Source organism: Panthera uncia (genome assembly GCF_023721935.1).
Source record: "Panthera uncia isolate 11264 chromosome B2 unlocalized genomic scaffold, Puncia_PCG_1.0 HiC_scaffold_25, whole genome shotgun sequence".
Lineage (NCBI taxonomy): Eukaryota > Metazoa > Chordata > Mammalia > Carnivora > Felidae > Panthera > Panthera uncia.
This window is the reverse complement of record NW_026057581.1, coordinates 17,704,798-17,722,164: the sequence shown is the minus strand read 5'-3', so window position 1 is coordinate 17,722,164 and position 17,367 is coordinate 17,704,798. Positions and strand designations below refer to the sequence as shown.

Sequence of the window (17,367 nt, the reverse complement as noted above, 5' to 3'; positions counted from 1 at the left end):
TCAAAGGACAAGCAGGTTCCAAACGTCTCTACCAAGGAATTATTCAAACTCTTCAAAGGAAACGAACCCACATTTAAAATCCATAATTTAGAGTATTCAAACATTTTACACGAGGGGACTGGAGCTCAGACTTGTCAGTTAACTCATCATTTTTTGACCACCTCCGCTCTGCAAAAGGAGAAAATCAATGTTAAGATGTAAATTTATTTAAACAAAATCCGAGTGACGGTATCTGGAAGTCATATTTTGGGAGCTTGGGGGTGATACTACCTTTGGGCTCGCCAATGTGTCCACTACCTCCCTCAGGAGACTTCTCCAACCCTATGAGCAACCTTTTCACCTTAACCTGCAAATATTTGCCTCCTGGCACAGCCTGACGCCAAAAGGGAAGCCAACTGTGATGTGTAACATTGTACCCTCATTCCAACATCCATTAACCTGTAACCTTACAAGAGGGTAATGCAGGCATTTCCTCAGCAGACTAGGTGCTTCTGTAATTTACCCTCCTTTCGGGGCAATGCCTTCTCAGTCCCTCCTTTCCGCATGGGAATAAGGCACCACTCCTCCCCACCCCAGTTAGCATTTGTAAGGTACCCTGCCCTCCCAAATGACCTTATGAAGCCAATTTCTCCTGTTCGTGGAGTTACAATAGAGATGACCCTGTCTTAGACTTCCATTTTATTGTATTGCCTTTTTGAAGTCTATTGACTTATTTTGAGAGACAGAGAGAGTGACTAGGAGAAGGGGCAGAGAGCGAGGGAGAGAGAGAGAGAATCCCAAGCAGGCTCCACACCGTCAGTGCAGAGCCTGATGCGGAGCTCTAACTCAAGAACCGTGAGATCACGACCTGAACCGAAAGCAAGAGTCGGACGCTTCACCGACTGAGCCACCCAGGAGCCCCTTAGACTTGCATTTTAAAAAAAAATTTTTTTTCAACTTTTTTTTTTATTTATTTATTTTTGGGACAGAAAGAGACAGAGCATGAACGGGGGAGGGGCAGAGAGAGAGGGAGACACAGAATCGGAAACAGGCTCCAGGCTCCGAGCCATCAGCCCAGAGCCTGACGCAGGGCTCGAACTCACAGACCGCGAGATCGTGACCTGAGCTGAAGTCGGACGCTTAACCGACTGCGCCACCCAGGCGCCCCTAGACTTGCATTTTAAAAGTAGGGACAAAAATGTCTTAAGTGTCGCCATATCAATTACATACACAATGCACATTTATGCATTCCCGTATGTGTATTCCTATTATTAAAAGTATTATATTTCTGGAAAACTTGCTGTTTTAACTGTCAGTCTCCCACACACTGCTAACAGAGCGACTGGCAGGCAGAATTGTGTGGTTAGTGAAAAATTTGCTGTTATTGGGTAGAGCCCAGTGGAATGAACAGGACTTTGAGCAGCAGAATTTTTATTCTGAAACCAAACAGCCTCCGATGACTTCTCTTTCCTGTCAAGTTCTGGAGGTTTTGGTGCTTTTCTTGCGTTGGTTTTGTCCTGAACTGTGTACTTTTCTTATATACACTGAATGTGAAATAGCCTGGTGTATTTCTTTGGGGATCCAGGATTTTGTTAGGTGATACCAAGGGATGGATGTAATTCCGTGACATTTTGTCAGGCTGTTAAAGAGTAAATTTTCCTTGGCTGTGGCAGGAGGTAATTATTTTTGTTTGTTTGCTTCTGACACAGGGGAAGAAAATTTGGGGTTGTTACTTCGACGATTCCAAGATACTTTTTGTTCTTTTTGGCAGGAAGGGAAAAATGCATTTTACTATTGAAAGAAGGACCAGGCTCTGATTTCCCCTGCAGACTTGATGTACTTTTTAGCCCTGTGAATATTTTTTAAGTTTGTTTATTTATTTGGGGGAAGGGGGCAGAGGGAGGGGCAGAGAGAGAGAGAAAGAGAATCTCAGGCAGGCTCCAGAGTTGTCAGCACAGAGCGCGACACAGGGCTCGATCTCCCAACCCCGTGATCTTGACCTGAGCCGAAACCGAGAGTCGAACCCTTAACTGACTGAGCCACCCAGACACCCCAACACTGTGAATGATCTTGCAACATGAATCACATAGTGGTTTTGCCCTTCTCCCTGAAGGCGTCCTTGGGGCACCTCTTCATCTTCTAGTCCCTCCTGGCATTTGAACTGTAGCACACTCTGTTAGGAACCTCCAACAGCGTGCATGGAGTATTCCCAAAGCAAACACAGCAATATATGTGGCTTCTGCACTCAGAGTTCATGCTTTGATGGTGGCAGACGGGGATGGGCATCTAAACCAATAATAACAATGATAAAACTCCCATATCTCCTTTTACCATAAAACAGTTCCTTTTATTATTTTTTTAAAATTTTTTTTAAATGTCTATTTATTTTTGAGAGAGAGAGACAGAGCATGAGCACGAGAGGGGCAGAGAGAGAGGGAGACACAGAATCTGAAACAGGCTTCAGGCTCTGAGCTGTCAGCACAGAGCCAGATGCGGGGCTCGAACCCACGAGCTGTGAGATCATGACCTGAGCCGAAGTCGGACACCCAACCAAAAGAACCACCCAGGTGCCCGTACCAGAAAACAGTTCTTTTTTTTTTTTTTTAATATTTATTTATTTTTGAGACAGAGACAGAGCATGAGTGGGGGAGGGGCAGAGAGAGAGAGGGAGACACAGAATCTGAAGCAGGCTCCAGGCTCTGAGCTGTCAGCACAGAGCCCAATGCGGGGCTTGAACCCAAGAACCGTGAGATCGTGACCTGAGCCGAAGTCAGACGCTTAACCGACTGAGCCACCCAGGCGCCTCATAAAACAGTTCTTAATGAAGATGGCTCTAGAAAGCAAACTGAATAATATGTTTTGTAACCTATCTCCATGCTTTACATTTTCAGATACTTAATTAAAAGGCACAAAAAGAATGTACCTGCCTGTTAGGTGTTGATTGAACTCTTTAAAAAAAAAATAGCCACATTTTGGGGCTCTGGGTGGCCCATTCAGTTAAACATCTGACTTCGGCTCAAGTCATGATCTCACAGTTCAAGGGTTCGAGTTCCGTGTCGGGCTCTGTGCTGCCAGCTCTGAGCCTGGAGCCTCCTTCAGATTCTGTGTTTCTCTCTCTCTCTAACCCTCCCCCCACTCACGCGCTGTCTTTTAGGGACCCCTAGGTGGTTCAGTCAGTTGAGGGTCAGTCATGAGCTCAGGTCATGATCCCAGGGTCATAGGATCGAGCCCCACATCAGGCTCCTTGCTGATCGTGGACCTGTTTAAGATCCTCTAAATAAATATTAATATTAATTGTATAATATGTTGAAATTTTGGGTAACACCACATTTCTGAAATTCCTCTGAGGTGATAGGTAGGAACCAAGACCTCAGCTCAGGGGTTAAATTATGCTTGCTGCTTTCTTAGAACACGTCCTCAAAGTCTGGTTCCACAGAGACAGTGGGTTCCCCCAGGGAAAATGTCCTCTCCCTACCCACCCTAGACTAACTCCTCTCATGAGTATCCCACATTTCTTCACAAAGCCTTTGGGATCAGTCATTAAAGGAAAAAACCGTTAACCGACATTGTTCTCAAGCAAAGGTTAGTTTGAAAGTTACTTGAAATATGAACATGTCATAGATATTCAAATGAAAGTCCACTGGGGAAACAGTTACAGGCTCCACTATCAAAGAAACAGAATAATGATAGCAATAATAAAAGAAGCCTCTGAATTCTATGTATTTCCCCAAGTATTATCTCCATCATTTCTCACGATGCATCTGAGAGGCACATATTTTTAACCTCATCTCACAGATGAGCCAACTGAGAGTTGACTCCCCAGTGAATGTTTTTCAGCGGGGATTCCTTTTCTCTCAGGAAGAATTCTTTCCCAGGAAGAGTTCTGGTCTCTTGTTTGAAAGAGACCTCTGGTGTTCTCACCACCATCAACACAGCCAATTCTCCAAATCCTATCTGAAGTGGACTGTGTATACACCTTGGGATGAAGCTGTGACTTTCACCAAATGTCTATTTTGTCTATTAGGCTCCCAGCGGTAAGCAGGCTTTGTTTTCTTTGTTTTTGAAGCCCCATCAACTTCTAAACACAGAGGTCACCTGAGACTTTGCACTCATTATTCAACGGCATGGCTTTTATGGATGCTATAGGTTTTCTATTCTTTTTTTTTTTAATTAACATTTATTTATTTTTAAGAGACAGGACAGAGCACAAATGGGGAAGAGAAGGAGACACAGCATCCGAAGCAGGCTCCAGGCTCTGGGGTGTCAGCACAGAGCCCGACACAGGACTCAAACCCACCAGCCGTGAGATCATGACCTGAGCCAAAGTCAGACACTCAACCGACTGAGCCACCCAGGCGCCCCATATGTTTTCTATTCTTAAAATTCACTACAGAGTTGTTGACCATTAAAAAGAAAAAAACAAAAGACAAAAACCAACCAACCAACCAACAACAAAAAAAACACTATCCTCAAGGGTCTTAGATATCTAGAAAGTAAAGTTGGCAAAAAAATGAAGGTTGATAATTCTCTTCTCAGAACAAGTAAATAATGACAGCCTACGTGTGGAGTTTATAGATCTACCATACAGAATGGTTCATTTTTTAGTCTCGCCTCTTATTTTAATTTTTTCAGTTGGTCAGAATAAATACAAGACATTATCTGCACAGTATATTCATGTGAATAATGGATTACAACCCTTAATGAAATACCACATGCTAAAATTAATTAAAAGGATACCTTTTAGCACAAAACCTAAGGGGAAATGGAGAAAGAGAACACACTCCTACCTATTTTAGAGAGAAATTAGCTTTTCTCTTAAATATCACTCTGCGATACCTATATTGACCCTCAAGATGTGTGTTTTACTCTTTCAAATTAATAGTGTAAAAGGCAATTCTGTATTTGTGAACAGTCTGTGCTCATGCTCAACGTCAATGCACCAGCATGTGGTAAGTGTCCCAGGACTAACCCACCCTCCTTTATTATTATTATTATTATTATTATTATTTTATTTTGTTAACATTTATTCACCTTTGAGAGACAGAGAGAGACAGAACGCAAGCACGGGAGGGGCAGAGAGAGAGGGAGACACGGAATCCGAAGCAGACTCCAGGCTCCCAGCTGTCAGCACAGAGCCCGACAAGGGGCTCAAAGCCACGAACCATGAGATCATGACCTGAGCTGAAGCCAGACACAACCTACTGAGCCCCCAGATGCCCCTTCCCACCCTCCTTTCTTTTTTTTGTGGGGTGGGGGAGGGCTAGAGTTTCATGGAACATGCCCCAGACGAGGCTGAGCCTTCTCTCTGCTTCCAAAGGGAACTCGATGGTCTCCAGCCTGTTTCTCATCCCTGCATCCAGGGTCACTGGTTAACCTTACCCACCTTCTTCCTCCTTTACTCAGCACTGTCTCTTCTAGAACCCCTCCCTATATCCATAATATATTTTCTGAACAATCCTTCCAACTTCTCTTCTGGCCTCAAGCTTGGTTCTCACCTAAAATCAGCATCCCTGGCTGCTTACATGCTTATCCATGTACTACACGCCCAACAATGTACATCATTAATCACTCAGCATGTAAATCCTAAAAAGGAGGAGAACTAGACCAAGCATCCACCATATATGTGGTTGCTAAATAAAGACAGCATTTCCATTTTACACGGGACTTAGGGTGTCCCTTTATGGTCCACAACACATGCTTGGTGCATAGTGGGGGCTCATTGGGTATTGGCTGAAGGAACGAATGAATGAATGCAACCCTTTCTGTTCACTCCGCAAAGTTGAGTATCTCAAGCCACATGAGTAGAGACGAAAAGATGGATAGATAGGAAGAGTGAGGAAGCTACATAAAAAGGGACATGTGTGCAAAAAGGCCAGCTTACCACATAAAGGCTTTCGTGGAAATAGAGCCCCAGATCATAAAAATTTCCATCATGCCTCACTGGGTGTGTTCTGGTCTTCAGCTGCTCCGTTTGCTGCCACTGGAAGACACAGCCACCTGGTCGACCAAGCAAGGACACCCTGAGGCGGTAGGAGCCTCGGGGAGCCTTGTTCTTGAGGCCTCTTGCACATTTCATCCGTACTTGAAGATGCTGAGGCGCCTGGCCGCGCTCAACCTAAAGACAAGGCAGGTCTCCTGAAATACGCAGGAACTGGATGAAACCACACAATTAGCCACAATGCACTTCTTGGGGGTGGGGGGAAATAGACAATTATTTTCGCTCAACCTGTAATTGTCAGGTATTAGCAATGATAACAGAGGAGGACACACGATATATAATTAGGAGGTCAAAAGGCAAGCCTGCCAATTACGCCAGGGGAAAGGTTAGCCAATTTTTAAGCATGGTATGTTAATGATCTGTGACATCAGAAACCATTCATCTATTATAATAAGATAGAATTAACAGGATACCAACACTTCTGAAAACCACACATTGTGCCTCTTCGAGGTATCTGGGAGGGTGAGTATGGGCCGTGAGTTTCAAACTCAAGAGTTTGGAAGGCAAAAACCCTTACCTCTGACACTAATCACAGACCACAGGATGCCGTAGGAGAGGAAAATGCTTTTTTCTCTACCCCTCCAGGTCTTTGCTGGACTGAAAATTAAGTTTACGTGAACAGATGAACTGGAGAAAGAAGCCAACGTTTTTTGACACGCACAAGGAGGCCCAATAATGAAAACGAGACATAAAGAAATGACCAAGGAAAGCAGTTTTTAGACATTTTAGGAAGAAACAAAATAATGTTGCGAGAAAGAGACAGGATAAAGAAAATGGGTGTTTAAGAGTTTTAATTAGGAAGTAATTCCAAGCAAAATCTGGGCTGAGATTGTAGATCAGTAAAAAAAAATAATAATAACAAGCTTTCTACAGCGTTCTTCGCTTCAAAGTTCCAACCTCTGGTGATAAGGATGTCTTTTCACTTCTTAGTAAAGGGAGGGTACCTTTCATATGGGAGATTTATTTCCTATTTTCAGGGGGACGGAGGAGGATCTGAGTGGTCTTGCACTGGCTGTCTCTCAAGTAGCTTCAATTCAAAATAGTCCGTGTGCCCTTGTGGTACATTTTGGGCAGCGTGCCCTTGGTCCCTATACCACCTTGATGAGTCAAGTCCAAAGTAGGTCAGGCAAACCCTTCACCTGATAGATACTTTTATTCAATTTAAGCATGAGGTCAACTTACCCCATGGGCTTCCAAGGAGAGAAAAAAAAAAAACCCTAAAGGACGGAGTAGCATTTGGGTGTGCTTTAACCTAAAACTTAGCATACATTGTATGTAACTAAAGAACAGGAGTCAAGAATATTTTATGGGGCATTTGAACTTCATTGCTTACCTTCCACTCACAGGAATAGGCCATTTTCATTTTTAGTAAGTGCTGGAAAGTTTATCCAAATGGATAAGATTTTTTTTAATGGACTTGTTTCAGATTAAACAAAAATTAAACTGGGATTATTAATAACTCAAATGTCATTAAGTCATGTTTTCTATACTCACAAGTCCCAAATAGTCTTTGGAATCATTTGACCTCAAAGAATTCTCTATTACATTGTGCTTTAAGCAAAAAATAATGCCGTTCTTCGAAGCAGTTTACTGTACTCTCTTGGCTCCTGGAGTTAGTAGCTACCCATTAATCTGCAGCCAACGGTTAAGTACCTTTTAATCCTGCCTAGACTTTATTTTGTGAGTGATAATATATATTTCCATATAGATAGTATGCTTCTGGAATCAAATCACAGCTAAATAAACAGTGGAAGTTGCTAAATTTCTTTTGTTTTCTCACAGAAGTCATACTTAAAAACCAATCAGAATAACAATTATTTTTGTCTTAATTAGAAAATCTTAATTAACAATAAAGACTTAACCTTAATATGTTGGTTTCCAAAAATTTTTTTTTTAAATTAACGCCATGTGAATAAATAACACAAGCTCTTTAAACCTCAAGGCAGGATTACTGATGCAGGCAGACCGAGTTATTAAACACATTCTAAATTAAACGCCTCTATGAATTTTATACTGAAATATATTGTGATAGTTTTGCATGCCAAATGTGACATTTTGTATTTTAGATCCATCTTCTGTAGTAATTTTGGAAATGTCATACAAACAAAGATTTTTTCATTTACCAATGGAATTACTATGCATGGCCGCTTAGTCATTTCTTTGCTGGCTCTTGTGGTTGTTTCAAGTCAGCAAGCCATAAAAAATCTTTATCTCTCTGAAACACAGCAATTTGGAAGATAATCGAATGGTGACTAGGGGGCAGAAATGCCAGTCTGAGGAATTATACCACAATCTCTCTTGCATTTACAACCTTCCTCAAAGCGAGTGTCAGATGAGTAGGGACAGAAGACAGAAGATTCATCAAATCTCAAACCTGTCTCATTTGCATGGAGACAGTCCTGCCTCATTGTCTAGTGGGAACCCAGCCTGGCACTGTGCACACCATTCTTGAGGAATTCCCAATGCTTTACAGTCGAGAATTTTAGCCCTTCTATTTGAGCGTAGAATTCTCCTCAAAAATATTTACCAAGTCCTGTTGAAACTCTGTTTCTCTAGAGGGTCCCAGCAGGAGGAAAAGCCAGCCAGGACAGCGAGCCAAGAACCGTTGATCTCATCATTTCACATTTTTGCATCCGAGAAAAAGTCAGTCATGAGAGTCTCACCTTCCAGCAAGGTCCTGCTGCTGCTGCCTTTGATTCGTGAGTTACGTCTGTGAGAGTACAGAACTTGGCTGGCCTGTTTTCTTTCCAGACATCTCGATGTGCAATTAATGGTTGACTTGGCACTCTGCAGCGGGTACAAGAGGAGGGGAGATAAAAGGAAGAGAAATTGACAATGGGGATAATGAAAAGGTTTGCCTTTGGAACCACAACACAATTTGATGTTTTCCTTAAACATCGTGTCAGATTAACTGAGAATTAGATAAATACCACACAACTACCGTTGATTAAAGTTGGGGAGATGAGTAGCTTTTGAAATGTGATCTCTATAAAATTCAAGACTCCCTGTAGTCAATACTGATCTCCCAGTAATTAAAATGTGGCTCGTTTCAGAAATTACCGAAGATCAAATATTTGGTAAGACATTTTGCCACTTCATTTTCAGCCCCCCACTCCTTCAATCTTATAAACTGATGAAGAAACTTGGAAATAGAGGAATCGTTCAAATAGCTGAATAGGTGATATGACATAAACTTTTTTATTTTTTTAATGCAATGGTCAGAAATCAAGATCTATTTCTACCTTCAAAAATGTTCCCCAGGCTTTTTTTTTTTCCTCCTGTTAACATTTACTGCCTTTATTTGAGGTTCTTTTTTATGACTCACTTATTTATTTATTTATTCATTCATTCATTCATTCATTTAATTTTGAGCTTCTAACATTTGCCTGCGTTCCCAAATTCATTTGAATTAAGAAGGATCTTGTATTTCATTTCTCCTAACTTAAGCTTAATTCCATCAGCAGAGCCATCTGTGACAATGACTGTACCCCCACCAGAGGAATGGCCTTTTTGGATCTCACAGCTGATTTAGTTTCTTGTGATAGAAATGATTTCCCTTAATTTGGTTAGAGCTCCATTGACACAAGGGTTCATTAGGACACCATTTGCTGGCAATTCAATTTCAAATTAAATACACTTTGTTGTAAATTTTATTACTTTTAAACTACTGTATCTATTGTCTTTAATGGCCCTATTATACAGTTATGAAGGTAAACAGATTTCATTAGTAAACATCAAACATGATGTGTTAACCACAGTGAGATGGTTTCCTCAGTTTCTTTCTTTGTTCTTTTGATAAGCATTGTAAGGCACTCATGAAATATCTTAAAAACTTAATCTAAATAATTAGATGCTGAATTCATGATTATCATCCTAAAGGTGGGGGGAAGGTTCTTAGTTACAATCGTAGTTCTTTGTAATTAAAGGTTTCCTAAGAATACCTCCCTTAGTTAAAAAGAAACACAATGCACATCAAAAGGTTAATACACAGTTTTAACACCTTATCAGATACGTAGAGGTAAGTCTAGAGATTGGTGTCCCCTTGGAGTGAGTAGTCAGACCCTAGACCAGGAACCAGACCAGACATGAGCTCATTTTGAATTAGGTCCTGTGGCATATTATTACTCTCTGTTTCCCCTCATATACAATACTTATTACTTTTGTGATTATAGAAATATATGCTTATGTTTGCACATTATGCAAAATTTAATTGTATAAAAAACCCCACAATAGTCATCCATTAGTCCACAACCCTGATATAAACACTGATGAAATATTGAGGTCCGTTCCTCATAGCCAGGTAGCAAAATACACCTTTTTATTCTTTACAAAATAAGACTGATGATGTAAATACTATTTTGTAACCCATATTTACCACTTTGTACATTATAGGCATTTTCCATGTGGCTCGATTTTTTTCCCCATGGCATAATCTCTTATTGTTGGATATTTAGGTTTGTTCCAACTCTCACTATTGTAAATGAGTCTGTAATTAACTCCCTTGCATATAATGTCCTGCAGACATCCCTGGCCATTTTCCTGGTCTGAAGTCCTAACACAGAAAAGTTGGGCGCTGGGAACATGCTACCCCATACCTCCGTGATACCACCTTGAGCACTGAATGACATCTCAGCAAAATACAATCTTGCCTGCTTGGCATGTTCCCTGAGGCACTGAATTGTCTTCACAGAGAGACAGGCCCCACTCCAGCTGATACCTTATTTTCTCTGCTAGTCAGATTAGAAATTAAGTAAAATTACAATGAGCAAACAGCATTGATATATACAACAGGATTTCTCAACCTCTGCACTATTGACATTTTGAACCTCATAATCCTTTGTTGTAGAGGCTGGCCTGTGCATTGTAGAATGTTTAGCAAGATCCCTGGCCCCCAACCACCAGATGCCATTAACAGACCCTTCCCTAGTCCCAGTCATGATAATAATAATTTAAAAAAATGTCTCCAGGGGCACCTGGGTGGCTCAGCCGGTTGAGCGTCCAACTTCAGCTCAGGTCATGATCTCACAGTCCATGAGTTTGAGCCCCGCGTTGGGATCTGTGCTGACAGCCCAGAGCGTGGAGCCTGCTTTGGATTCTATGTCTCCCTCTCTCTCTGCCCCTCCCCTGCTCATGCTCTGTCTCTCTCTGTCTCAAAAATAAATAAAAACATTTTTTTTAAAAAAGTCTCCAGACATTGCCAAATGTCTCTTGAGGCCAAAACTGATCCCTGTTGAGAACCACTGATATAGAGTATTAACTAACACTTATGGGATGCCTAGCATGTTCAAGGTACTCTTTTGAAAACATTATATCTATTATTTCATTTAACCCTTCAGATAATCCAATGAGGTATTATTATTTCTACTTCACTGATGAACCGATGCGGGGGAATGTTGACCATCTTATTTGAGGTCACATGGTCATAAGGCATAAAAGCCTGAGATTCAAAGGGAGACCATCTACCCTGAGAGCCCTTCTGAACCCACAGCCACCACTACTGCACTTCCTCTCCTGGCACAGAGAAACAGCAGGTGCCACAGCCTGATCTTGGAAGCTCCTACACTGGACCAAGAATTTAGATACTTCCTGAGAGGTAAGTAAGGCGTGGTTCCAAGCTATACTTCCATTACTATGATGGCCCCATCTCCAACAGTCAAATAGGAATGGAAGGGCACAGATAAATTTCAGGAGGAAGGGAGGTCATGTCTCCCACAAACCTGATCCTTAAGGTGAATCAAACTCAGGCTGCTTGGTACCTATAATTGCCCCATATTTAACCTAGAGTGAAACAAACAAAATAAAATAAAATGCATTCAATCCACCATGAAGGAACGTACTTGTCAAATGTTTTGTCAGTGTTTAAACATGACATAGGAATGTACTGACTGAGTCCTTCCCCTCCACATTTCAGGTCCTGCATGGAAGAAAAAAGAAATGAAATAAAATTGGTCAAAAAAACACTTGAAGCATTATATATAGAAGTTGGTTTTTGTAAGACCTGGATATGCTACTATAAGGGTTGAGGTTCCAGGAGACAAATGAGAACATGGGACTTACACCTTTTGCAGCCACCTTTTATAGACTATGACTTTCCTAACTCTGCTTAGTTACTTTTGGCCAGGAAGGTGGAGAGAATTATAAAAACATTTAAAAAGGAGGAGAAATAATTGAGAGATGCAAAGCCAGCTTTTTTTAATGTTTATTTATTTTTGAGAGAGACAGAGTGCAAATGGGGGAAAGGCAGAGAGAGAGGGAGACACAGAATGTGAAACAGGCTCCAGGTTCTGAGCCATCAGAACAGAGCCCGATGCAGGGAATGAACTCACGAACTGCAAGATCGTGAACTGAGCTGAAGTCAGATGCTTAACCAACTGAGCCACCCACGCACCCTGCAAACCCAGCTTTCTTTGTCTCTGCTTCTCTCTCTCTCTCTCTCACACACACACACGCACACACACACACACACACACACACACACACACACTCACACACACACACGTGCCTGCATACACACCACACAATGGTACGGTTTAAGAAAATGTAAATGGACATATGGCTGAATGTGTAGGATGCTAGAGATGTTAATAATAATTGTGATCGTGTAATTTATCATCCAATCCAGAACACTTGGGTAGCCAATGAGGAAACAATTATTCTAGGACAAACAGGCATAACTCAGGATTGCGCCATGCAAAATATAACACGCAGCAACCCTTCTAAGAATACTGATCCAGATGTTCTGAAAGGGTATCATATGGACAAATATCAACATATTTAGTGAAAGTGAATGATGAGGAAATGAAAGAGGGAGAAAGATCTCAGAATGGAAGCTGCTGTCCTTTGTAACCTAACCTTGGAAATGACAGAGCAGCACTTCTGCTACAGCCTATTGGCCACACAGATGAATCCTGAGACAGTGTGGGATGGAACTATGAAAAGCTGCTAAAAGGAGGCCAGGATCCTGAGTCCCCAACAATGATGAAATCCAAACAAGCAAATGTTGGCAGTTCCTTGATTAAGTCTCAAGGTTGGAATGCTTCTCTGTGGCTCTCAGCTCTGTCCTCTAGATGCCTGGTTCCACTCTTTGGATCTTCCCTGCTTTTTTTTTTTAATGAAAGGTAACCCACGTTTGCAGCTACATAGTGTTCTCAACCTGTTTTCTGCCAGTAGAATTTGGGAGTCCAAAGACATCTTTATTTTGTTCTCTCTCAGTCTCTTTCTTTTTTTAAAATGTGTATTTATTTTTTTTTGGGGGGGTGGCACACAAGCTGGAGAGGGGCACAGAGAAAGGAACAGAAGATCCAAAGCGGGCTCTGTACTGACAGCAGAGAGTCCGACGCAGGGCTCGAACTCACAAACCATGAGATCATGACCTGAGCTGAAGTCAGACACTTAACTGACTGAGCCACCCAGGTGCCCCTCTCTCGGTCTCTTTCAATCCAAGCAGGCGCTTTGTCTGCTTATCTAATTCCATTTAAAACTGTGTAGGTCTTCAGGGAATCTCAGTGGAGTCCACTTGGTTAGACAAAAACCAAACCCACAAATCTCTTCAAGAGAAGACCTTCCCTACCACACGTTTCCACTGAAAGGATGCCATGTCATATATTGTGATTCTAGTAAGTAAATCTTCTAGTAAGTAAATTATAGTAAGTAAATCTTCTCACGTTTATCACATAGTAATTAGAAGGAATTTCATAATAGCAATGCTAATGTGCATTTATTGAGCATTGATACTCATTGTACTAGGCCCTGTACTTTGTTCAGCCTCTTATTCTACAGATATTTATTATGGTTTTGCTTTATGCCAGACACTGTGCTAGAAGCCAGAAATACAGTGGTATATAAATATATACATTATACTTGACATTATAAAACCATCTTTCTACTGGACATGATAAATAAAACAAACTTGAGAAATGAATAAAACAATGGCAAGTATGATAAGAATGGAAAATGCAGAGAAGAACCCAAAGAATAGTATAGAGAAGAATTTTAAGGGACAAGTTTGTGGGGGAAGGTTAGGAAAGATGGAATTTTTTTTTTAATGAGACTAGTAAAAAAATTGTTTAGCCATGCAAAGAGCAAAAGAAATTAATTATTCCAGGCAGAAAGAACAGCATGTACAAAGGTCCTGAGGTAGGACATAGTTTTATAGAAAGGAAAGGAAAGGAAAGGAAAGGAAAGGAAAGGAAAGGAAAGAATTTTGGCTGTGACCTAAGTATAGCCCCAGAGGAGAATACTGGGAACTTGGGTTAGAAATATAAATAGGAGCCAGACCTGGCTGGACATGCAGGTGATGTTAACCAATCAACATATTATATGCAACTAGGAAGCCATTAGAAGGTTTAAGTAAATAAGTTATAATTATCTGACCTATGTATAACCAGTGATGAAATTTTGAAACTATTAAATGCGTGTTTATTTATTCCTCCCTCCAATAGATCACAATTCTCAGCAAAGTTCAGCTATGGTAACATTCAGCTTCAGATAATTGGAGAGGGGAAATGTCTTCTCAAGATGGAGAACATCAAAAAGAAGTCACAACCAGAAAGCAAGAGGCAGTGGGGACTCTTCCCCGCTTTTGCTCCAAGTGGAGTGGGAACTGAAGAAGGAGGTAAAGGTAAGGAAATCAAGCAGCCAGACGAGCACGTATGGTGGCTTCCTCCCACCTCATCCCCTCCTCTCCAAGGCAGAAATCCTGCAGGAACTGCAGAAGTCTGTGACAATTTGAGGAGAAACCAAGGAACTGAAGGGTCATGCCAGACTTTCAGTTAAAATTCTGAGACATATGAACCCCATGTTCCAACATGGCGGGCGTAAGGCTAGTTAACCAGTTAACCACAATACGCAAAATGGGAATTTTGTTGTGGTTAATCACCAAGAAAGCCCAAGCTTAGGGTCTGTATCAGAAAAAGTCCCAGTAGAAATACGGGCATTCTCAAAATGAGATGATGACAAATGTTTTATCAAGAGCTATGGATTTAGGAGCAGGCTGATTCTACCATCAGGCGTGAAGGGATGAGGACACACAGCCATCACCAGACACTGGAAGGAGAGTCATATAAAGTCATCTCTCTTGAGTAGAACAGTGACCCTGGGTGGAGGGACAGAGCCAGCTCAATGCAGCCTTGACCTCACAAGGAGGAGGGAGGAACTAACTATTATATGACTTCTCTCTTCTCTCCTTCTTAACCCTTAACAAGACTCCCCATTGATGGAAAGCAACCAGAAGCATAGGGTACAAGAGCCCTACAGGTGTGGCCTCACACTTTAGTCTTGTGTGACAGAAAACGTGGCAGATTTAGACTCGCAAGTTTACCAAGGAGCAAACGGTGTATGTAGAGCAACCTACAGGGTGAACCACTTGACTCAGCTATGAAGCCTTGCCGATGAACTGAATGAGGAAGATGAGGGGAAATGAAAAACGAAAAACCAATTTGAGATTTCTGGCCTAAGTAAATCAATGGTCTGTGGTGCCATTTACTGAGAAAGGAAAGGTGGGGCAGGAAATGCAAATGCAGTTTTGAGGAACGAAATACAAGCTTCCAGGTTGCACCTGTTAAATGTGCAGTGTTTTTGTGATACCCGCGTGGCAACGGTAAATAGGAGTGAACTACGTGAGTCTGACAGTAACAGAAGAGATCAGAGCTTCTGGTTCTCACCAGCAAGACGATGGAGTTTAGGTGATGGGAGTTAATGAAGCCACCTTGCGAGGCACTTCTAAACACTTTTGTAGGCATTACGTCATTTGATTCTTGCAACAGCCCTATAATGCATGCACTCTGAGCGTCACACTTATTTTGCAGATGGGTAAACTGAGGCTCAGAGACCTTGAGGTTCCGGTACCCGGTGGAGACTGGAGACAGCTCTCTGTGGTTCCAGAGCTCAGTCTTTTTTTTCTTTTTTAAATGTTTATTTATTTTTGAGAGAGAGTGCGAGTGGGGGAGGGGCAGAGAGAGAGGGAGACACAGAGTCCAAAGCAGGCTCCAAGCTCCACACTGGCAGCACAGAGCCCCACATGGGCTCCAACCCGGGAACCGTGAGATCACGACCTAAGCCCGAGTCAGTCGCTTAACTGACAGAGCCACCCAGGCGCCCCAACAAAGACCCATCTTAATCCACGTAATTGGCCCTGCACAGAGTCACATTGCCTTTTTAGACGTTACATGCACAGGGTGACAGTTTTTTCACTCACTTCACTCCATATAGTTTCTATTATTACCCCATGATCAAATCAACATCCTTGTGCCAACAATTCAGGCTTGCATCGATGGATGTGTATGGTCCTTTGGAAAGGCGTGCAGAGAGCTAAACAGTAAAACTTTATTAAAACTTAGGAAATTTTCCTTTGCACCAACCATTTTCCAAAAAAGATCAAACAGGGCAAGCATGGTTTGCAAAGATGATGAATTCCCTCACGGAGCCAACTATTTTCAAATCCTCTCAAGGACTCCGGAAACGCGGACGATTTATTAACGGTGAGCTAATTAAAAGGTATCACTTCATTAAGGAAGATTTTACCCCCAACTTTATTATGTAACAATTATTTCTTGCCGCTTTAGTCATATATCTGCTTTTAGAGAAAAATAATTCGTGTGTGTGTGTGTGTGTGTGTGTGTGTAGAATTTGTTTCAAAATATTTTGCCACCCAGACTGTCCACCATATCCTACTAGTCTGAACAAGGGATGGTTTGTTATAATTGGGGATTACACAGGGAACAGTTTGGCAAGAATTACTAAAGAATAATAGGCAATAATGCCTTGGAAAACTTGGGGTGCCTGGGTGGCTCAGTCAGGTAAGCGTCCGACTTCAGCTCAGGTCATGATCTCACAGTTTGTGAGTTCCAGCCCCGCGTCGGGCCCTGTGCTGACAGCTCAGAGCTTGGAGCCTGCTTCGGATTCTGTGTCTCCCTCTCTCTCTGCCCCTCCCCCGTTCATGCTCTGTCTCTCTCTGTCTCAAAAATAAATAAAACATTTTTAAAAATTTAAGAAAAATAATGCCTTGGAAAACTTAAATAGCTTAATCTTGCCAGATGAAACTCATAATAACATTTAAGTACTTTAAACTCTGTATTATGTTTCTCAAATATCAGAGTGAAGAGTGAGGATACACTATGGTTAACAAAACAAACAAACAAAAAACTCCCAGAAGCCTTTCTCCAAATACAGAGCATCCTTGAGGAGCTTGACACACTGGGATATGGACTATCTGCTCCATATTGGCTACAAGAGTTACGCCTTTTTAACTTTTACATCTGCTACTTAAAAAGACAGAAAACATAAAAATCTCCAAAAAGAAACAAAATAAGAAAAAAAATCTGTGGTCATGTACAACATGTACAAATATAGAAGTGAAGGTCATGTACAACATTTGATCAAGAAACAATGAA

At 41.6% G+C, this 17,367-nt stretch overlaps 1 protein-coding gene across 1 annotated transcript in view; it reads right to left on the bottom strand.

Moving 5' to 3' along the window:
• The window catches only part of LOC125939481 (uncharacterized), a 225,910-nt gene that overhangs the window by 139,670 nt on the left and 68,873 nt on the right, over positions 1-17,367 (bottom strand). The window contains exons 7-8 of the mRNA XM_049654940.1: positions 8,641-8,835; positions 5,861-6,094 (exon numbers count right to left, since the gene is read on the bottom strand). Of these exons, the coding sequence (XP_049510897.1) occupies positions 5,861-6,094; positions 8,641-8,835 (429 nt within the window). The remainder of the gene's footprint in view (positions 1-5,860; positions 6,095-8,640; positions 8,836-17,367) is intronic.